The following is a 24347-nucleotide window of genomic DNA, read 5'->3' on the forward strand; positions in this document are numbered from 1 at the left end:
TTGGGCTGATTGTTGTTGAAATATATGTAACAGTCAACAGATCCTATGCAGACCTCACCAAGCTTCCATAAGAAATCATGACTTACAAGAGAAATATATTGTATGGTGTTAGCAGTATTGCGGTCTGCTGTTGGGAACCACACAAAGTAGCCCCTTGTTGGGCGGATGAGTGGGTGCTTGAACAGCCGTTTAATCTTGAGTGTTGGACTTTCTTTGGCAGTTGACACAATACTCAATCATAGGTTTGGTGCAAGTTGTATAAAGTACTGAAAATAAAGCTAAGTAAAAACTGCTATGGATGTTAGATTTTGTTGATTTTTAGCATGTTTAATCGACTATCAGTAATCAACTCAATATTATCCTTGATACCCATAACTCAGTACTGTTGCCTCATTTATAGAGAAGGATGTTCTTTAAATGGACTTCCCTGGTGTAGTGGTTTGTTCTGCAGACTTTATGTATCATGGGCTTCCTAAGATCAAGCACATAGGTTCGCATCATGGTTGCAGCAGTTGGTCTGTAGTCAGTCTGGCTCTTTGTCCACACGTCTGGGTTGGTTGACGACTTGAGTACCTGCCTAAGGCTTGATATATATATATATGTGTATATATATATATATATATATATATATATATATATATGTATGTATATATATATATATATATATACACACACACACACACACACACATACATACATACCAAGCATTAATGAGATGGCCTGATTTGGGCATTCAGTTCTCTGTGACGTCTCGGCTAACATGAAAATAAATTAGCTCAACTCGTATGCTCAGATCCCTGCATTAATAATACTGAACATTCACTTGGTAATCAAAGATTATTTGATTGCATACTTAGACTTGTAATTTTCATAATACCTTGCCTAGGTTTTTGTGGCAGCCAAGATTTATCTTGATTTTTACTGTTAGTTGAAATATACCAGACACAGCCATGATTGAGCATGCCTTCAGAATGCAGAAAAAATTTAAATCAGACAAAACTCTCCAGAAACAGTTATTCCACTTCATTCTTAGCAAAAGGTTACTTAGATTTTGGGATAATTCTTCACCCTAAACCTTGATTTGTGATATTTTCTCAGATTTTTTTGGGTTATACACAAGTATTTCTCATACACTAGGTAACCCCTCTTTTCTTGGATCAGCATAGCCCTACCACTCTCACATTTATTGAAATATTATGAAAAGGTGCACCAGAGCATATTAAACTGGTCTAAATCATTTTTACAAAGTTCATAGAAGGTATTGGTACCAATTTTACCTTTTCGTAAAGTGATAGAGTAGTGGGACTACAATGGTACTTGGCAAAGTCAAGGTTACTCCATTGCTTAAATTCTAGTTTACTTTTATGCTGTTATTGATTCAACCCCATATTTCCCATGCTTATAAGCTTTCACCAGTTTAAGGTGAAATCATAAAACTGAAGTGCTTAGCATAATAATGTCCTTGAAGTAAAACTGCCAAAGTTTCCAGTAATTTTCTGTTCTTGCTCATTACAGATCTGATTTTTATAAATCTCTTAGGGAAAGCATTGTTCTGTTGAGCTGGTTAACAGAAGTGGGTAATGGCTTAGAAAAATAGGGAAAGTTTAGGGTTAATGAATATGAATACCAATCTTAACTAAACAGGTTAATGTGGAGAATAAAATGATCATGAAGGTTAAGCACTCTATTAAAGTTTCCATCACTTCAATGCCATTGAAACCATTAGACAATTAGTAATGTAAATTGTTCTTTCTCCTCCAGTGTTTAGAAAGTTATGACAAAAACTGAACACTCAGTAGACTTTCCTCCATTGTGTTAATTTTTTCCAAAGGTCTACTTTAACCACCCAGATGTACCTTTTTATATTCCACCACATGTAATATAAGCAAGGTATTATAACATCACCCCTGCGTCTGTCATGTCAATGGCTGTATTCTTGTTTGCACAATACATGAGCAGTACGTGGTAGAAAGTTTATACTATACCATAGGTACCCATGGTGGAGGTGACAAACTGATAAGATTTTAAGGCATGTAGTTGCATAAATTTGTATGGTATAAAAAAAGTTGCAGTTGCTGTAACTCAGGAGTGCTGAAAACTGAGAATTTCAAATTTTGATGTTTATGTATAAGGCAGAAGCAGATGTAGCATAGAAGTTTTGATTTTCATCTTATCTCTCATAACTTGTGGCATGACATAGGCAACTCATGTATCTTTTGTCTTAGAGTATTCAAAGGTGATCCTATTCTCCTTTTTAAGTGATCTCTGAGAAGGCAGAATTGTGTTACATAAATACTGTCTCAGGTATCCCCTATACAGTAAAGTATATTTCATTGTCCAGTGGTCAGTTTGTGTTCGGTTATTAAGAATCACAATTCCTTGTTCTGTTGCAGGGTATCATTCGACGAGTCACTGACTCAGTCACAGGACTGTTTTCAACATCATGGCTTTCTGGATGGATAGGCAGTGAAGAGGATGAGGAGAGTAATGATCAACAAACTGGACCCCCTCAAACCTCAACTTTGGCACCAGCAGGAGAATCATTTATCTTTGCGCAGCCAATTACTGCTCGTAGGCCGTTCAGACCTATTTATCCTGAAGAAGGTATAGAAACTAGAACTTTAATATCATGCTAAACCTTGACCTATTAACATTGACATATTATGTAAGCACTGTGGTTGTTCCATGTATGTTCCTCAGAATATCAACAATTCTTGAAACTGCAATTTCGAGAACTCATCTTTCTGATAGGGTTCTAATTGTAATGCTGTAAATGAATTATTTTACCATATTGCAGAAAGAAAATTTGATAGCTAGAAATGAAAATTGAATTTGTCCCTATCATGTGAATGATATATGATAATTAGATAAGGGATAAAGGAACTATATGATATGGTAGGTCTCTGTATCACTTCACTTGTATGTAAAGCATTGTTTATTTTTTATCTCTTCTTTCTGGTTTTTGCTAAGAAGTGGCTGACAATGTAAATGACGGTTTCTGTCTTGTTTTAGGCTCTTTGGTAATTATGGAAATTTTATTTTGAGATATTTAAAATACAGGAGTCGATATCACAGTTAATGGTATAGATGGGGGCATAAGGTATGCATTGTAAATGAAAATGGGTAATAGGTTTTTGAGATGTGCTGAAAAAGAATTAGTAATTGGGGATACTTTGTTAAAGAAAGGTGCATACATAGATAGATAGATGTATGTGGGTAAATGGGGTTGGGATCAGTGGGCTTTATTGGATTATGTACTGATTGACAGGCATACTGAGATGTTGTTGAATATGAAAGCTCTGAAAGGGGAATCCACTCACTCCTGAAAGATTACCTTACATTTCATGAATTTATTGCTAGATTTGCATTGTTAGTGGATTTGCAGTGTGTTTTTAGACTAGCAAGATTTTTTGTGATAGTTTTTAAGAAAATCCACTGTGGTTATACAATATAATTTTGACCTGTGTATATGTATATATATATATATATATATATATATATATATATATATATATATATATATATATATATATATATATATAGCATTGCTGTGTTACTATTATCAATAAGTAGATTATGACAATAAAATTTTTTATTATTTATTTGTAGTGTGATCCCATAATTGATTTTCACCATTATTGTTGTTTTATCAAGCCAAACTGAAGAATCCAATTATACCTCTAAAACCCACAGGAGAAACAGAAACTAACAATCAACAATCTTTGGGTATTAATGAAGGAGCAAGTACTAGTACTGGAGTAAGAGTGAGTGTACCAGCTGCTCCTTCTATAGGTATTTCAGCAACTGCTAGTAGATCAGCACAGCTGAGTGGAGATACTCCCAGACCATCCATGTCAGGACGGAGACTTCCTATTATTTCCTTCACTCCATCTCCAATGTTATCTGTTCGTACCAAGAGTCAGTTGGAGCCACGGTCATTACCACTGATGACTGCCTCCACACCAGCAGGTAATCACGTTCTCTGTACTTTTAGGGCAATAATTGTGATATGTAACCACTACCTTCCCCCCTCCTCACCCACTCTCCACTGTTATGGGACCCTCACAGGTGGCCTGTTTCTTTGGTTGCTTAAGTGTATATCTGTCATGTGCTTTAATATTATTTTCATTAGTTGCACAGTGCAGTGATAGGGAGGATTTAAAGTAGCAGTAGTCATATACAGAAGATGTAGAATGTAAAGACTACAATAGATTCAAATTGACCATGTTATTTGTATTACATTCCTATTTATGTATGAGGAAGGGAAAGGTAGGAAGGTGTAGAATTTTAGATGCTTGGGTAACATATTTAGATGTGATGGAAGACATAGTAAGTGCTGAAGGATAGACATGTAGGTTTTAAACAGATGAAAGTAATGAAAAAATGCCAGTTTGCAGGTATGAAGAGGTCTTGTAGGAGTGATGCAGCCAACTCATATGCTGCTGGAACATTGGTCTAAAATAGAAGATTGGGCTAATAGACCAAGTGGTTATGATGTATTTTGTGAGTGGTGGACGTATTAGCTTAGTGGATAAAGTGAGGAATGAAGTTTGAGGTGGGTATGAATTAGCAATAGTTGATAGAATTTGGTATGCTGAATTGGTTTGCGCAAGACCAGTTAGAGATTATTGAAGGACTTGAAATGATTCATATAATTTAGATGAATAGGATTTGATGAAGGTGGGACTGAAGGTCAGGTGAAAGGACAAAGTATGCATGTGTAAGAAAGGAGCAGAAGTGAATAATTGCAAGTGATGCTTGACTAAAGGAATTGTGCTTATATCATATAGTTATTAAGCATGTTAGTTTTACATTAGATATTAAGTTTGGAATGTTTACCATTAAAGTAAGAGAGCATTATTTCCATAATTGTTGTGTTCGTTTTAGTGTCACCTGCATTGTATGTCATTGACTGCCCATGCATTTGTACATTTTTCAAGGGTTGCACTTGAACATGTTAATTAACTTTGTCATAACTTGAAAACTCCTAATCAAATTCTAATGAAACTTTACACCATTGCTTTTTAGCATCTGAAGAAGTGTGATGAATTTGTTTGAGTTAGACCTTTTATGAAATAGTTTAAGATGGTCTTAAACCTGGCTAATAGTTTGAAAAGTTTGAATCAGGTACTCATCATACTTTATTCATTTCTTTCCCAGAATTCAAAAACTTGACCAGGGTAATGCTATAATAATGTGTGGTTTCAATGCATTACAAATGTGAGTGAATGTGGCCTTTTTTTTTTTTTTTTCATCTCTTTGTGGCACTAACTTGCTAACGTGGGAAGTGGTGTTTAAGTATGAAAAAAGAGAGTGGAGTGAATGGTTCCAAGTGAAGGTTCATCTGCAGCAGAGGTGTGTGATGTCACCATTGTTGTTCATTTTGTTTATGGATGCGATGGTGAGAGAGGGAAAAGCAAGAGTGTTGGAAATAGGGGTGAATATGCAGTCTTTGAGGGATGAGAGGGCCTAGGAAGTGAGTCAGTTGTTGTATGCTGATGATACAGCATTGTTGGTAGATTTGAGTGAGAAACTGCATAAGTTAGTGACTGAGTATGGAAGTGTGTGTGAAAGGAAAGTATTAAGAGTAAATGTGAAAAAATGCAAGTTTATTAGTTTCAGCAGTGTTGAGTGACACATTAGTTGGGATGTGAGTTTGAATGGAGAAAAATTGAAGGAAACGAAGTGTGGTCATCTCAAGTTTAGGCCGCTGCACCTAAAGAAGCACAAAGAGCTAATATAGAAGGTCCAGAGGAAGTTTCTATGAGCTGGTGAAATGTGTTTTAGACATATTGTAAGGCTAAATGGGTTTTCTATATCTGGACTACCAGAAAGCATCTGATGCTATACCAGATGGGAGGCTGTTAAACAAAAAGCTAGGTTCTTAGGAATAAGGTAGACTCCTTTTGTTAATAGAATATTTTAGTGTAAGGTAATGGAATTTGCATGTCAATGGTAGCATACTAAAAATGGTTTAGAGTCACCATAGGTATACAGCAGGATTCTTTTTAGTGGGACCATTGTTTTTGATCTATGTAAATGACATGCTAGAAGGACTGAACTCATACCTGAATATGTTTGCAGGTGATACCAAAGCCATAATAGAAGTAAAAAGTGAGGAGGTTTGCATCCTAAATAGATGCCAAAGTTGGTGTGATATATGGTTGAAAAGTAGTGAGGCTGGGTCACAGCAAAAGAGCACCTCTTAAGAGAATATCATCTTGCTGGAAATAAGCTGCAGGAATCTGAGAGACCTAGGAGTTGATAATATCTAACCAGTAGCATGATCAACACCCTTGGAGGATAATTTAGGGGACTGTGTGTTCACAGGTAAATATTAGAATTGTATTCAAGTTCATAGATAAGGACATTTTGACCAAGCAATTCATGTCCTACATATGACCAGAACTTGAATATTCTTTTCAAGTTTGGTCACCCCACCTAAAGAAGCTGAAAGAGCAGAGAGAAGGTTCAAAAGAGGAAAACAAAATCAGTCCTGAATTAAGAGAGCTGAGTTACAGGGAAAGATTTGAGGCCTTGAATTTGCTCTCTCTAGAAAAGATAAGAGTGAGGGGTGGCCAGGTTACTTTAAACAATGAACAGGTCTTCGAAAGATGTATGAGTAAAGGGTAGAGGCCTTGAATTTGCTGTCTGTGGAAGAGATGAGTGAGGGGTGGCCAAGTCACTCTAAACATTGAACAGGTCTTCAAAAGATGCCTGGGTAGAGAATAGAGGCCTTGAATTTGCACTCAGTGGAAAAGATAAGAGTGAGGGGCGGCCAGATCGCTTTAAACAGTGAACGGGTCTTTGACAGATGTGTGAGTAAAGGTTAGAGGTCATGAATTTGCTCTCTTGGAAAGATAAGAGTGAGGGGTGGCCTGGTCACTTTAAGTGGTGAACAGGTCTTTGAAAGATGTATGGGTAAAACTACCAGGGGCATAACGTGAAATAAAGCAAGAAGCTCGATAAGATAATACAAGAAGTATGTTTGATTGAGTAAGTAACGTAAGGGTAAGAGAGATGTGTGGAAATAAAAAGAGCGTGGTTGAGAGAGCAGAAGAGGTGTTTTGAAATGGTTTGGGCACATGGAGAGAATGAGTGAGGAAAGATTGACCAAGAGGATATATGTGTCGGAGGTGGAGGGAACGAGAAGAGGGAGACCAAATTGGAGGTGGAAAGATGGAGTGAAAAAGATTTTGAGTGATCGGGGCCTGAACATGCAGGAGGGTGAAAGGAGGGCAAGGAATAGAGTGAATTGGATCAATGTGGTATACCAGGGTTGACATGCTGTCAGTGGATTGAATCAGGGCATGTGAAGCATCTGGGGTAAACCATGGAAAGCTGTGTAGGTATGTATATTTGCGTGTGTGGACGTATGTATATACATGTGTATGGGGTTGGGTTGGGCCATTTCTTTCGTCTGTTTCCTTGCGCTACCTCGCAAACGCGGGAGACAGCGACAAAGCAAAAAAAAAAAAAAAAATTTTATAGTGTAAGAGAGTTAGATAAATGAAATGAACTGAATGAGAAAATGGTAAATGCAGATGGCATACAGAAGTTTAAAAAAGTTGTATGATAGTTGAGGAATTGTAACTCATACACAACAAATAGGTAATTGCACTCTCTCACACATACTTAAACACACACACACACACACACATAAGAAAAGTATGGTGTTACAGGATTCTGCTTGCATGTTGATACTTTTTAAGTGAAAAGTTGATTTGGTTGAGACCGTATCATTGTCAGTGGATGAAATTTACCGTCTGGTTGAGATGTTGCTCGCTCTAAAGGAGTCCATGCTACCCCTGCCTAATTGGAGTGCAGCCATGAAACTGCAGGAGCTTCATAAGATATGTCGTGGGCTTGTAGAATGAATCAGAATATGCGTATGCTATCCTGAATTATTGTTAGAATAGGCCGCTTCTTGACTCTTTATGTAACCACCTCTGAATATTTTTCCTAGTTACTTGATTTCATTGATATCTTTTCTATTCAGTTTATAAATATTTTCCTAAAACTGTCGTACGATAACCAGCTTTGCTGTTGATAGAAATGTTGAAATAAAAAGAAAAGTATTACTATTAGGCCTTCTCCTTTTGCACTGTTAGGAGATGATGGTAGTGAGGTCAGTGAATCATCAGTAGACACAGGTGTAGAAGCATCTGTAATTCCACGGCCAGATGAGAGAGATTATCAGCGTGAAATCCTTCAGCTTGATGAGGAGTCCCTTCAGACTTTACGAGATTCCTTAACCAAATCAGTTCCATCTGCTCCTGCTGCACAGCCAGCAAGTACCTTGCCATCTTTAGAAGAGACTCGGAAAAGACCGCGAGATTTAGAGCCTGGTGAGTGTTGTATTTTATTTTGTATTAACTTTAATACGTACCCTGATATTCTTGTTATTTTACTCCATTCATCCAGACCTGCTGATGGAAAGGACAAAAAATGTCAGTACATATATTGGTCAGCCAGCAAATGTAACTTTTAACTCAGGTTCATCTGGTTTTATTTCATCATTTGATTATAACATTTACATTACACGTTATTAACATGTAAGATGTTATTGAAATGTTGGTTGAGAATTAGAAATAAGTGAAATAAAATTCAGAGACAAGACTAGAGCCATAGAGTAGTACAGTAACTGATTCTCTGTTTCCCATTACAAAATGAAAGTGGTGTAAAAGTTAAGACAATGTAAAGAAATTGAGCCAGCATATCTTACATGGCTGTGATATGTTACTGAAATTAATATGTAGATTCAACAAGGGAGAGGTGTAGAAATGGAATAGGATGGTTTTAGGTGTGCGTTACTGAAGCTCTGTTTACCGTTATGAAATGAAGGAAATACATGTAAAAGCATGTAGGTAGATAGTAGTTGCAAGGCAAGCACTGACTAGGGAGGTAGTATATTACTGATACTACCTACCTGGGTATTGGGAGGATTATTGCTGGCTTCATAATGAGCCAGAACTTCTTTGGTTGTCAAGTTACACTCCGACTTTGATAGCTGTCATTTCTTCCTACTTTATCCACACGTGGCTGTTGGCATTCTGCTCTCAATTATTCAGTTCCTTCTTTCTCATATCACTTTTGACAACACTTCACTCACAGCTCATTATTCATGACTCTAGACTTTCCTGCAGAGCACTGTGCACTAGCCTTGCCCTTAGGCAAAATAATAGGAGCAATAGATAGAAGTAATAGGCAGAAACATTGGGCAGGAGTGGTAGATATAAACAATGAGTAGAAGTAGTCGGTAGGGGTATTAGTTGGGAGTATTTAGGTAGGAACCTTCGTAAACACTGCACTAGAGTTGCCCTCTGCCAGTGACCTGTTAAGGGTGAGGCACTGAAGGTTACGAAATGGCACTGGAGTTCACCGGTTATTGAGACTCTTTTGCTAGGGCTTCCTCATTTAGGGAGTTCTCAGAGGGAATGAGCATCAGGGATACTGATAAATGCAGAGAGACATGTAAAACTGAGGGATATGTGCAAAAAAAAGTGATGTAACATGTACATGGCATATTGCTGAAGTTTACATATAGATCCCCAAGTGAGTGGTAGAGGAAGGTATTTTAAGGGTGTATGTATCACTTAGATTTGCTCTTCACCATTATGAAATGAAAGAAAAACATGTAAAAGTAGGTAGCACCAGGAAAATAAACAAAAAAGGCCACATTTGTTCACACTGCATCAAAACCACACATTATAGCATTACCCTGATCAAGTTTTTAAACTCTGGGAAAGAAGTTAATAAAGTATGATGAGTATCTGATATAAACTTTTCAGATTATGAGCCAGGTTTAAGACCATGTTAAACTATTTCATAAAGGGCCTAACTCAAATTCATCACAATTCTATAGATGCTGCATAGCAACTGTATAAAGTTTCATAAGAATCAGATTTGGAGTTTTCAAGTTATGACAAGGACATGTTAAAGTGCAACCCTTGAAAAATGTACAAATGTATGGGCAGTCTATGACATACAATGCAGGTGACTCACTTCCACTTCCCTGGTTCCATTCACTGCTAAGTCCACTCCCAGATATCTAAAACACTTCACTTCCTCCAAATTTTTTTCCATTCAAACTCACATCCCAACTAACTTGTCCCTCAGCCTTACAAGTTAGTCGGGATGTGAGTTTGAATGGAAAAAATTTGGAGGAAGTGAAGTGTTTTAGATATCTGGGAGTGGACTTAGCAGTGAATGGAGCCAGGGAAGTCCAAGTGAGTCACCTGCATTGTATGTCATAGACTGCCCATCCATTTGGATGGCTTTATTGTAGGCAAAATTTGTAAACAGTTCCCTTTCGTGTCCACAAAATTTTTATGACAGGCATGTTGCGAGACCCAAACACCACCATCTGGTAACGCTTGTTTACCAGTGGTGTCTCAGCTGCATCTCTAACTTGTATGTCAACTGACTGTTCTATGTCTTCTATCTCATTCTTGTATCTCCCCTAACCATATATGTGATCATTACACAAAAGTGCACTAGGTAACTTATCTTTTTTTTTTATTTCTTTTATTTTTTCCCCCCATATACATTCTAGATCATGCACACTACTGTGACCTCATGCAATATATATGATTCCCCTCCCCCATACATATTCGCCATTTCCCGCGTTAGCAAGGTAGCATTCCTGAATGGATGACTAAGCCTTAGAGGGAAATCTCCATGTACAGACCCCCTTCTCTCCTTCTTTTGGAAAAGTAAAATTGAGGGGAGGGATTTTAGAAATTGAAATACAAGAAGTGGAGGGTTTCCAGCCCCCCCACTTTCGTCCCCTTTAGTCACCTTCTACAGCAGACCCCCTTCTCTCCTTCTTTTGGAAAAGTAAAACTGAGGGGAAGGATTTTAGAAATTGAAATACAAGAAGTGGAAGGTTTCCAGCTCCCCACTCTCGTTCCCTTTAGTCACCTTCTACGACACATGGGGAATAGTGAGAAGTATTCTTTCTCCCATATCTGTTTCCTGGCGCTAACTCACTGACGTGGGAAATGACAATCAAGTATAGCAATAATGATAATGATAATATATTCTTTTTATACTTGATTGCTGTTTCCTGCGTTAGTGCCAGGAAACAGATGAAGAAAGACTCATCAACTTATATAGACACATATGTATGTACATGCACATACATGTACATATACATATATACACATGTACATATTCATACTTGCTTGCCTTCATCCATTCATGGTGTCACCCTTCCCCATAGGAAACAGCATTGTTACCCTGTGTTATTGAGATAGCACCAGGAAACAGATGAAAAAATGCTACATCCGCTCACACTCATTCTCTTGCTCTTGTGATTAATGCACCGAAACAACAGCTCCCTATCAACCTTTAATGACTTTAACTAGTGTAAGGGCTCTATCTCCATTGCATGTGGCGAGCAGAGGGCAGGGATGTCCAATTTTTTAGGGTAAACATTTTAGTTTCCTTTTACTGAGATAAATGCTTTTTTGAATTTCATTTAGATTGGAATTTAAGATTGATTTTTCAATTTTTTTTTTTCCTCTCTCTTGCAGATAATACTAGTGTGCGTGCTGAAGGCAGTGTTAGCAGTAAATCACTGTTTAGTGAAGTTGGGGATATCGGACATGGACAACCACAGCCATCTGGCGTTGGAAGCAAACGGCCACGTTTTAATGTGTCTTTATATGGTTCTCCAATTATGGTAAATGTTAGCTACAAAATTGTTTGATTATTAGAACAGAAGTGTAAGATTGAGAAAGATGAAAATTGTGTATATTTTATTGTTTTTCATTTAACATGAATCTTTTAAGCATTTTGTGAAATGACAGGTGAAGAGTGTTATCCTGAAATATACACTTTTGGAAAATGCATTTGATTGAGTTTGTTAGTTTCTTTACGTAATGTGGAGCCATTACTTTACATTACCTCATTATTGCTATATTGCAGAGTGATAGGTCTGTGTTAAGTGATTCAGCCTTCAAGTCCTCCCCTTTCTATCCTGGTAAAACCATGTATGGTGGAGCATCTGCGTGCAGAAGTAGAAGATTGCAGCCTCGAAATCTACATCAGGTAGCCTTCTCATTGGCGTTGATTTTGTTATCTGAGCCTCTCATTTTCCTCCAAAAGAAATTTGTAAGATTAGCACAGTCATTAGTCAGTCCATATTCAGTACTTTAGATATGATAGTTGAGCATTTGAGAATGGACATCTTTCTGAAACATAGTTTCTTTGGTTTTCTTCCTTTGGGAGAGAGAGAAAGCAGATGATGAAAATTTCCATTTTTTATGCAAGAAGCTGTCCCTGGGATAGTTAGGAGAGTAAGAATACTACCCACAAGTCTCGTGCATTTCATGGAAGGTGAATAAGAGGAATGGGAATCAGAGGCTAGAAACCCTCCCATCCTTTTTTATCATAGTGTAGTGGTTAGCATTGCTGAACATAATGCATTCATGGGTTGCCTGGGGTAGAGCCCGAACTTGTTTTAATCCTGATCATAGCAGTCTGTCTAAGGTTGACCCATCTGTTCATCCTCCCAAGAGGCTTGACAATAAATTAAGTACCTAGCTTAGGCTAGTATATATATGGGAAAGGAGAAAATTTTGAGTAAATGTGAATAAGAGCAAGGTTATTAGGCTCAGCAGGGTTGAGGGACGAGTTAGTTGGGATGTGAGTTTGACTGGAGAAATATTGGAGGAAGTGAAGTGTTTAAGACATCTGGGAGTGGACTTAGCAATGAATGGTGACATATGTCCGACTTATGTCCATTACAAGATTCAACCAGTCAGTCAGATTGGAACTCAACATATGTCGGAGATAGAGTGTCTATATATTTATTTTTTTTTTTTTTTTTTTATACACGCTCACTATTTCCTGAGAGAGTGAGGTAGCATCAAAAATAGATGATAGACCATTAGAGGAAACCTGGAATATGCCTTGATTATAGGAAATGTGTCTGAAAGTCTCTCTCCTCTCCTCTCTCCTCTCCTCTCCTCTCCTCTCCTCTCCTCTCTTCTCCTCTCCTCTCTCTCTTTTTTGGGGTGGAGGTATACATTTGCCAACAAACAAAGGAATTTATTTCACCTGGCTAGTTTCTTCGCCTCTAAGGAGCTAGTGATCAATGCTTTTAGCTACCTCCCAACATGAGAATGTGTTTATAAAAGTGTTTCCCAGGGGTCTGACTGCTGATGTCCAGGGAATGGCTTAGATGGCCGGAATAAGATGCCTCAAAATTTCTTTCAAGAAACACATTCCAATGTAGGTAGCTAGCCAATAACATTATTAACATGTTCTCTCATGAGCAAGAAAAAGGCATTACTTTCATACACAGTACTCATTTTACATTTTAAGATATTGCTTGTAATGATATTTTTTTGAAGGTTTTTGGAAAAGAAAACTAATATGAATATTAACGTTGAATTTCTTTAGACTCCACGTACTCAGGTAAGAGCAAAGGCAGCACCTGAATCTACAGATGATGGTGGCCTCAGTCAGGCTGCTCGCCGCATCTTGGAAAGTTTAGAGCAGATGTCAACACCTATCTCAGATGCCAAGCGCATACCTACACCCACCCCTGGTCAGAGAGGCAGCTTTTTAGATGCAACACCATCCTACACAGCTGCCTTCCACAGGCATCGTCCAACTTTAAGATCGTCAGCGCCACCTGTTTCTAAACTTCTGACACCAACTAAGGTAATAGATTAACATTTGTCTTGTTTTCTTTAATGGTCAGGCCTTGAAGCTCCAAAGCTTCCTTCACTTCATCCTTCCATCTCCTGTCTTCCCCTACCCTTTGCTCTATCCAGAAAATTGTGGTCTAAACCTGTCACTTTCATGATTTGTGTTTACATAGTGCTTATCATGTTGTAACTAAGAAATGATATTGTTGATGGTTTTGTGTATGTAAAAAGCTGGTTGTTATTGATTATTATTCTCTGTGTATTATGACCTGCAACAAGTGTTAAATTTCTGCAGGGTGGCGGGGTGGCGATGGGAATGAATAAGGGCAGACGTTGTGAATTATGTACATATGTATATAAGTGTATGTCTGTGTGTGTATATATATGTATATTTTATTTATTTTGCTTTGTCGCTGTCTCCCGCGCCTGGGAGGTAGTGCAAGGAAACAGATGAAAGAAATGGCCCAACCCTCCCCCACACACATGCACACACACACACGTCCACACACGCAAACATACACACCCACACATCCCAACGCACACTCATATATACAAACACAGACACACACATATACACACATGCACACAATGCACACTGTCTGCCCCTACTCACCCCCATCGCCACCCCGCCACACACGGAATAACATCCCCCTCCCCCCTCATGTGCGCGAGGCAGCGCCAGGAAAAGACAACAAAGGCCCCCTTCGCTCACTCTCAGTCTCCAGCTGTCATGCAATAATGCCCGAAACCAGAGCTCCCTTTCCACATCCAGGCCCCACAGAACTTTCCATGGTTTACCCCAGACGCTTCACATGCCCTGATTCAATCCATTGACAGCACGTCAACCCCAGTATACCACATCGATCCAATTCACTCTATTCCTTGCCCGCCTTTCACCCTCCTGCATGTTCAGGCCCCGATCACTCAAAATCTTTTTCACTGCATCTTTCCACCTCCAATTTGGTCTCCCACTTCTCCTCGTTCCCTCCACCTCCAACACATATATCCTCTTGGTCAATCTTTCCTCACTCATTCTCTCCATGTGCCCAAACCATTTCAAAACACCCTCTTCTGCTCTCTCAACCACGCTCTTTTTATTTCCACACATCTCTCTTACCCTTACGTTACTTACTCGATCAAACCACCTCACACCACACATTGTCCTCAAACATCTCATTTCCAGCACATCCATCCTCCTGCGCACAACTCTATCCATAGCCCACGCCTCGCAACCATACAACATTGTTGGAACCACTATTCCTTCAAACATACCCATTTTTGCTTTCCGAGATAATGATCTCGACTTCCACACATTCTTCAAGGCTCCCAGAATTTTCGCCCCCTCCCCCACCCTATGATCCACTTCCGCTTCCATGGTTCCATCCGCTGCCAGATCCACTCCCAGATATCTAAAACACTTCACTTCCTCCAGTTTTTCTCCATTCAAACTCACCTCCCAGTTGACTTGACCCTCAACCCTACTCTACCTAATAACCTTGCTCTTATTCACATTTACTCTTAACTTTCTTCTTTCACACACTTTACCAAACTCAGTCACCAGCTTCTGCAGTTTCTCACATGAATCAGCCACCAGCGCTGTATCATCAGCGAACAACTGACTCACTTCCCAAGCTCTCTCATCCCCAACAGACTTCATACTTGCCCCTCTTTCCAAAACTCTTGCATTTACCTCCCTAACAACCCCATCCATAAACAAATTAAACAACCATGGAGACATCACACACCCCTGCCACAAACCTACATTCACTGAGAACCAATCACTTTCCTCTCTTCCTACACGTACACATGCCTTACATCCTCGATAAAAACTTTTCACTGCTTCTAACAACTTTCCTCCCACACCATATATTCTTAATACCTTCCACAGAGCATCTCTATCAACTCTATCATATGCCTTCTCCAGATCCATAAATGCTACATACAAATCCATCTTTTTATTCTCCCTAAAATTTAATGATACTCTCTCACCCCAACTCTCATTTGCCCTTTTTTTTCACCTCTTGCACCTTTCTCTTGACCTCCTGTCTCTTTCTTTTATACATCTCCCACCCAACTGCATTTTTTCCCTGCAAAAATCGTCCAAATGCCTCTCTCTTCTCTTTCACTAATACTCTTACTTCTTCATCCCACCACTCACTACCCTTTCTAATCGACCCACCTCCCACTCTTCTCATGCCACAAGCATCTTTTGCGCAATCCATCACTGATTCCCTAAATACATCCCATTCCTCCCCCACTCCCCTTACTTCCATTGTTCTCACCTTTTTCCATTCTGTACTCAGTCTCTCCTGGTACTTCCTCACACAGGTCTCCTTCCCAAGCTCACTTACTCTCACCACCCTCTTCACCCCAACATTCACTCTTTTTTTCTGAAAACCCATACAAATCTTCACCTTAGCCTCCACAAGATATATATATATATATATATATATATATATATATATATATATATATATATATATATATATATATATTATCCCTGGGGATAGGGGAGAAAGAATACTTCCCACGTATTCCCTGCGTGTCGTAGAAGGCGACTAAAAGGGGAGGGAGCGGGGGGCTGGAAATCCTCCCCTCACAATTTTTTTTTAATTTTCCAAAAGAAGGAACAGAGAAGGGGGCCAGGTGAGGATATTCCCTCAGTGGCCCAGTTCTCTGTTCTTAACGCTACCTCGCTAACGCGGGAAATGGCGAATAGTTTGAAAAAAAAAAATATATATATATATATATATATATATATATATATATATATATATATATATATCAGTAAATTTTAGGGAGAATAAAAAGATGTTCTGGAAGGAGGTAAATAGGGTGCGTAAGACAAGGGAGCAAATGGGAACTTCAGTGAAGGGCGTAAATGGGGAGGTGATAACAAGTAGCGGTGATGTGAGAAGGAGATGGAATGAGTATTTTGAAGGTTTGTTGAATGTGTCTGATGACAGAGTGGCAGATATAGGGTGTTTTGGTCGAGGTGGTGTGCAAAGTGAGAGGGTTAGGGAAAATGATTTGGTAAACAGAGAAGAGGTAGTAAAAGCTTTGTGGAAGATGAAAGCCGGCAAGGCAGCAGGTTTGGATGGCATTGCAGTGGAATTTATTAAGAAAGGGGGTGACTGTATTGTTGACTGGTTGGTAAGGTTATTTAATGTATGTATGACTCATGGTGAGGTGCCTGAGGATTGGCGGAATGCGTGCATAGTGCCATTGTACAAAGGCAAAGGGGATAAGAGTGAGTGCTCAAATTACAGAGGTATAAGTTTGTTGAGTATTCCTGGTAAATTATATGGGAGGGTATTGATTGAGAGGGTGAAGGCATGTACAGAGCATCAGATTGGGGAAGAGCAGTGCGGTTTCAGAAGTGGTAGAGGATGTGTGGATCAGGTGTTTGCTTTGAAGAATGTATGTGAGAAATACTTAGAAAAGCAAATGGATTTGTATGTAGCATTTATGGATCTGGAGAAGGCATATGATAGAGTTGATAGAGATGCTCTGTGGAAGGTATTAAGAATATATGGTGTGGGAGGCAAGTTGTTAGAAGCAGTGAAAAGTTTTTATCGAGGATGTAAGGCATGTGTACGTGTAGGAAGAGAGGAAAGTGATTGGTTCTCAGTGAATGTAGGTTTGCGGCAGGGGTGTGTGATGTCTCCATGGTTGTTTAATTTGTTTATGGATGGGGTTGTAAGGGAGGTAAATGCAAGAGTCCTGGAAAGAGGGGCAAGTATGAAGTCTGTTGGGGATGAGAGAGCTTGGGAAGTGAGTCAGTTGTTGTTCGCTGATCATACAGCGCTGGTGGCTGATTCATGTGAGAAACTGCAGAAGCTGGTGACTGAGTTTGGTAAAGTGTGTGGAAGAAGAAAGTTAAGAGTAAATGTGAATAAGAGCAAGATTATTAGGTACAGTAGGGTTGAGGGTCAAGTCAATTGGGAGGTAAGTTTGAATGGAGAAAAACTGGAGGAAGTGAAGTGTTTTAGGTATCTGGGAGTGGATCTGGCAGCGGATGGAACCATGGAAGCGGAAGTGGATCATAGGGTGGGGGAGGGGGCGAAAATTCTAGGAGCCTTGAAGAATGTGTGGAAGTCGAGAACATTATCTCGGAAAGCAAAAATGGGTATGTTTGAAGGAATAGTGGTTCCAACAATGTTGTATGGTTGCGAGGCGTGGGCTATGGATAGAGTTGTGCGCAGGAGGATGGATGTGCTGGAAATGAGATGTTTGAGGACAATGTGTGGTGTGAGGTGATTTGATCGAGTAAGTAACGTAAGGGTAAGAGAGATGTGTGGAAATAAAAAGAGTGTGGTTGAGAGAGCAGAAGAGGGTGTTTTGAAATGGTTTGGGCTCATGGAGAGAATGAGTGAGGAAAGATTGACCAAGAGGATATATGTGTCAGAGGTGGAGGGAACGAGGAGAAGAGGAAGACCAAATTGGAGGTGGAAAGATGGAGTGTAAAAGATTTTGTGTGATCGGGGCCTGAATATGCAGGAGGGTGTAAGGTGGGCAAGGAATAGAGTGAATTGGATTGATGTGGTATACCGGGGTTGACGTGCTGTCAGTGGATTGAATCAAGGCATGTGAAGCGTCTGGGGTAAACCATGGAAAGCTGTGTAGGTATGTATATTTGCGTGTGTGGACGTATGTATATACATGTGTATGGGGGTGGGTTGGGCCATTTCTTTCGTCTGTTTCCTTGCGCTACCTCGCAAACACGGGAGACAGCGAGAAAGCAAGAAAGAAAAAAAATGTTTCATGGTGAGGTGCCTGAGGATTGGCGGAATGCTTGCATAGTGCCATTGTACAAAGGCAAAGGGGATAAGAGTGAGTGCTCAAATTACAGAGGTATAAGTTTGTTGAGTATTCCTGGTAAATTATATGGGAGGGTATTGATTGAGAGGGTGAAGGCATGTACAGAGCATCAGATTGGGGAAGAGCAGTGTGGTTTCAGAAGTGGTAGAGGATGTGTGGATTAGGTGTCTGCTTTGAAGAATGTATGTGAGAAATACTTAGAAAAGCAAATGGATTTGTATGTAGCATTTATGGATCTGGAGAAGGCATATGATAGAGTTGATAGAGATGCTCTGTGGAAGGTATTAAGAATATATGGTGTGGGAGGCAAGTTATTAGAAGCAGTGAAAAGTTTTTATCGAGGATGTAAGGCATGTGTACGTGTAGGAAGAGAGGAAAGTGATTGGTTCTCAGTAAATGTTGGTTTGCAGTAGGGGTGTGTGATGTCTTCATGGTTGTTTAATTTGTTTATGGATGGGGTTGTTAGGGAGGTGAATGCAAGAGTTTTGGAAAGGGGCAAGTATGCATGCAGTCTGTTGTGGATGAGAGCTTGGGAAGTGAGTCAGTTGTTGTTCGCTGATGATACAGCTGATGGCTGATGGCTGATTCATGTGAGAAACTGCAGAAGCTGGTGACTGAGTTTGGTAAAGTGTGTGAAAGAAGAAAGTTAAGAGTAAATGTGAATAAGAGCAAGGTTATTAGGTACAGTAGGGTTGAGGGTCAAGTCAATTGGGCGGTAAGTTTGAATGGAGAAAAACTGGAGGAAGTGAAGTGTGTTAGATATCAGGGAGTGGATCTGGCAGCGGATGGAACCATGGAAGCGGAAGTGAATTATAGGGTGGGGGAGGGGGCGAAAATTCTGGGAGCCTTGAAGAATGTGTGGAAGTCTAGAACATTATCTCGGAAAGTAAAAATGGTTATGTTTGAAGGAATAGTGGTTCCAACAATGTCATATGGTTGCGAGGCGTGGGCTATGGCTAGAGTTGTGCACAGGAGGGTGGATGTGCTGGAAATGAGATGTTTGAGGACACTATGTGGTGTGAGGTGGTTTGATCGAGTAAGTAATGTAAGGGTAAGAGAGATGTGTGGTAACAAAAAGAGTGTGGTTGAGAGAGCAGAAGAGGGTGTTTTGAAATGGTTTGGTCATATGGAGAGAATGAGTGAGGAAAGATTGACCGAGAGGATATATGTGTCAGAGGTGGAGGGAACGAGGAGAAGTGGGAGACCAAATTGGAGGTGGAAAGGTGGAGTGAAAAAGATTTTGAGTGATCGGGGCCTGAATATGCAGGAGGGTGAAAGGCGTGCAAGGAATAGAGTGAATTAGAACGATGTGGTATACCAGGGTCGACGTGCTGTCAGTGGATTGAACTAGGGCATGTGAAGCGTCTGGGGTAAACTATGGAAAGTTGTGTGGGGCCTGGATGTGGAAAGGGAGCTGTGGTTTCGGTGCATTATTACATGACAGCTGGAGACTGAGTGTGAACGAATGTGGCCTTTGTTGTCTTTCCTAGCGCTACCTTGCACACATGAGGGGGGAGGGGGTTGTTATTCCATGTGTGGCGAGGTGGCGATGGGAATAAATAAAGGCAGACAGTATGAATTATGTACACGTGTATATATGTATATGTCTGTGTGTGTGTATATATATTTATATTTATTATTTTGCTTTGTCGCTGTCTCCCGCGTTTGCGAGGTAGCGCAAGGAAACAGACGAAAGAAATGGCCCAACCCACCCCCATACCCATGTATATACACACACGTCCACACACGCAAATATACATACCTATACATCTCAATGTACACATATATATCACACAGACACATACATATATACCCATGCACACAATTCACACTGTCTGCCTTTATTCATTCCCATCGCCACCTCGCCACACATGGAATATACATGTATACATTGAGATGTATAAGTATGTATATTTGCCTGTGTGGACATGCATGTATATACATGTGTATGTGGGTGGGTTGGGCCATTCTTTTGTCTGTTTCCTTGCGCTACCCCGTTAACGCAGGATACAGCGACAAAGCAAAATAAATAAATAAATTATGTGTTTTTTTATATAACTACATTCTGAAAGTTTTTCTTCTGCAGTTGACTATCCAAGAGAACCTTGCTACTAGTCTTCTTGCCAGTACTTCTACAAGCACTTCTTACCCCTCTGGTTCTCCCGCCCCTAAGAAAAGTACTAAGTTAGAGGAGGTTACTAATCCCACAGAAGAGGTTGCAGTGTCAGAACAAGAAGAGACAAAGAAGCCAGCAGAAGTTTCCACAGAAAGTTCTGTTGCTTCACCATTTTCGAAAGCTGCAGCAGAAGCAACTGCAAAATTAAAGCCTTCAAAGGCTGTAGTTTCTTCAACGACTACAGCTGCCTTGTCCTCTGATGAAGTGAAGTTTGTAATACCTACCAATAGTAGTGCCTCGCCAAACACATTTGAGTTTACCCCCAAACCTGCCACGACTGTGTCTTCATTTACAAGGTTAGTTGAGTTTAGTGCTAAGGAATCATAGAAGGTATCAGAAAGATATTCATTGCATGTTTGTAATCTTTGCATCCATATCTCCAGTGTACTATCTTTGATCCCAAGAAAGCTTGTAATACTGCTTAGAGATTTGACATCAAAAGGCTGTCTGTCTATATTTCTGATGCCTGTTCAAATTGGAATTCCCTCATGAGGGTATCCATGGTGATAGTCTCCATAACTTATGAACTCCAGTGCAGCTTCTTAGCCTATAGTGCTCATAAGGCATTTCCAGAGAATAGGTTTTCAAGGCAGACTAATTAATGTTTATTCTGCAGTTTTTGAAAAATGTAAAGTTTAAGGTGAGAGTTGTGTGCTGAGTTTTCTAAAGAATTCTTACAGGAAGAAATTGTTGTAAGGCAGCATATTAAGTGTTACCTCCTCCGTTGTTGCCATTAATAGTGGTGTAGACATTGTTTCTGAGGGATGTTTGTTAGACTGTTACTCTTTGTTATTGATTTGGCTACCTATTTTTCATCATCATTTTCAAATGTTTTAAGATTCTTACAAGTTGTCTATATCTCTGATACATGTTCTCTCCGGGAACTCCTTTAGGTGGGAGTGTGGCTATAGCAAGAGTCTCCATAACTAGTGAACTCCAATGCCACTTCTTAACCTTCAGTGCCTCACCCTTATTAGGCCATTGGGAGAGGGCCTGTTTAGTGGAGTGTTTACAGAGGATGCTCTTACCTAATTTTTGTACTTACTACTATCTTTTGCTCCTACTATTTTGCCAAAAGGCAGGGCTAGCACAGAGCACTCACCACAAGAAATCTAGAGTCAATAAGAATGAGCTGTGTGAGTTAAGTGTTGTCAAGTGTTGTGTGACAGGGAGAGAGATTTTTTTATGTTTGTGGACAGACTGCCAGCAGTCCATGTGTACCAGGCAGTCAACTCTGCTCTAAATTTCTCAGAGAACTGTATCAATACATTTACAAGATCAGATGAGAGATCAACAATTCCACATGTATTATTGAAAGGCACCCTCATTCAGTATAAAGATGTGGCAAGAGTTTTGGACATGTTTTTGGATAGAGGATTGATATGGGTCCCATGTAAAAGCAATACTTTTAAAGTGATAAAGTTGAGAAACTTTTTGAGTGGATTGTTTTGCTTCTCTATAGGAGCAGATAGGAAATCCATTCTGAGGTTAGGTGATTAGTTGTCTACCTATCTATCCATCTGTCTGTATTTCTAACGCCAGTTCCGTCTGGGAGAGGCCTCGCCAAAAGAGTCTCCACTTATCCCTGTCCTTATGCACTTATCTTGCATACACCTTTCCATGCATTGTGCGCTCATTTCTCCCTCCAATACTTCTCTGTAATTCTCTGTCTGAGGTGGTCTTCCTCTCACACTAACCTCTTTCATTGTATTATCATGCACTCTTCTTGTAAACTCCCCATCCTGCACTCATTCTGGTGATCAAAACTAGACTGTGATGGTGATATATATTGCTAGATCAGTGGTGGATGACCATAATCTTGGCATTAGAAAATGCACATGAGCATTCAAATTTTATAAAGTTAAATGCCTGTGTGTTGATTTTGGCAAGCTCCCCATGAATGTAAGATGTGAAGAATTTTCGTCAAGGTATCTGTTTAGGCTTAAAAGTACCCCAGTTGACTCTAGATATAAGTATGTTTTTGTTGTTGAGAGGACCAAGGTATTTCATTTAAAACATTCAGTGTCCTAAAAGACTTTTAATGTAACAGTAGAGATTGTCACTGATGAGTAGTTTAGACTTGACTAAATTTGAGAAGTAGGTTTTGCTTGGTTCTCTCCTTGGAAGGTTCCTCAGATCAAATATTGCAGGAATTTGATGAAAGTAACTAAAAATCAACATACTTCTATAATAGCATAAAGTAAATTCCTTCAGAATGATGCTATTTAAGTAAGTAAATCAAAGAAGTTCGCCGATGGTAGATTTTTTTTTATAAAGGTTTATGCTTTGATTTAGTATTGAAGATAAATCTCTTATATCAAAACTACCAAGAAAGAATGTAATATTTGCTGCATAACTGTATGGTATTCATGGTGCAACTGAGTTAATTGAGCAGTTTCCTTTAAAGAAATTTACATTGTATTCAGATTCTCAGAATGCCATATCATACTTTGCTAAAATACATCTCATAGCTCAAAGAGACCTATATTAAATATTAAGACTCCATTCTGAGCATAACAATATAGAATTTTTTTTGTGTCTTAGATACCTTAGTGTTTTTGATAATGGAATAGCAGATGCCAAAATTGACTAAGCAGTTATATTTAGCTATTTATGTACAAGAGACACATATCACAGTAGTTTTTTGTGATGAGATGATAATATTAGATGTAAATGGTGAGCTAAATGGGACTTACAAGTTAAATGAATAACAAACTACAGAGAATAAAGAAATGTTGAAGTATGGCATTCCTCTTTCAACAGGCATCATCGTTTCAGGCCAATTGTTTGTTGGCATAGGATTGGTTGAAGTATGTTGATTCATGGATTGCCAGGATATAGCATTCCTCCTTTAGCAGGAGTTTCCATTTTGAGACAATTCTTTGGTGACTTAGGTTTTGTTATATTATGTTGACCCATAGTCACTTGATGGAGAGGAGACCTTCACCAATGTATGACACTTGTAGTTGCAGTATTGCTGGGGACCTTGCACTAATGGTATGGCAAAAAATATATATAAGTCACCAAGTCAGATATCATTTGCATCATAACTGGAAGAAATAAAAGTACTGGGGAAATTTTAGACAATGATGTTACTTTGTATAGACATGAATTTTTTAAGGGAGGCCAAAATGTTTAGTTTTACATGAATAGTATCAAGCTTTTAAATATACTTCAAAGGAAACCAAAGTATGTATGTACAAATTTATGTAAATATTTTGAAGCTTTTAGATATCTATTTCATGTTAAAAAAGCAATGAATAGTTAGTATATCTCAGTGCTTTACAAATTCCATATAATCACTCAGTCAGTTGAAGGTGTGTAAATTGAATATCTTTTTTGCCACTGTCTTTCACGTTTGCGAGGTAGCGCAAGGAAACAGACGAAAGAAATGGCCCAACCCACCCCCATACGCATGTATATACATACGTCCACACACGCAAATATACATACCTACACAGCGTTCCATGGTTTACCCCAGACGCTTCACATGCCCTGATTCAATCCACTGACAGCACGTCAACCCCAGTATACCACATCGATCCAGTTCACTCTATTCCTTGCCCTCCTTTCACCCTCCTGCATGTTCAGGCCCCGATCACACAAAATCTTTTTCACTCCATCTTTCCACCTCCAATTTGGTCTCCCACTTCTCCTCGTTCCCTCCACCTCTGACACATATATCCTCT

The 24347-nt window shown here is 39.4% G+C and overlaps 1 protein-coding gene across 2 annotated transcripts in view; it reads left to right on the forward strand.

Annotated features, from left to right (window-relative positions):
• Nup153 (Nucleoporin 153kD) overlaps positions 1 to 24347 on the forward strand; it is a 36206-nt gene that overhangs the window by 1146 nt on the left and 10713 nt on the right. Inside the window, exons 2-8 of one of the 2 annotated variants that reach the window (XM_071692426.1) lie at positions 2394 to 2604; positions 3694 to 3969; positions 8112 to 8348; positions 11538 to 11686; positions 11932 to 12054; positions 13411 to 13674; positions 20569 to 20954. In XM_071692426.1, the coding sequence (XP_071548527.1) occupies positions 2394 to 2604; positions 3694 to 3969; positions 8112 to 8348; positions 11538 to 11686; positions 11932 to 12054; positions 13411 to 13674; positions 20569 to 20954 (1646 nt within the window). The remainder of the gene's footprint in view (positions 1 to 2393; positions 2605 to 3693; positions 3970 to 8111; positions 8349 to 11537; positions 11687 to 11931; positions 12055 to 13410; positions 13675 to 20568; positions 20955 to 24347) is intronic. The other variant, XM_071692427.1, reaches the window with a different exon arrangement.

The sequence above is a fragment of the Panulirus ornatus genome, chromosome 53, assembly GCF_036320965.1.
Source record: "Panulirus ornatus isolate Po-2019 chromosome 53, ASM3632096v1, whole genome shotgun sequence".
Classification (NCBI taxonomy): domain Eukaryota; kingdom Metazoa; phylum Arthropoda; class Malacostraca; order Decapoda; family Palinuridae; genus Panulirus; species Panulirus ornatus.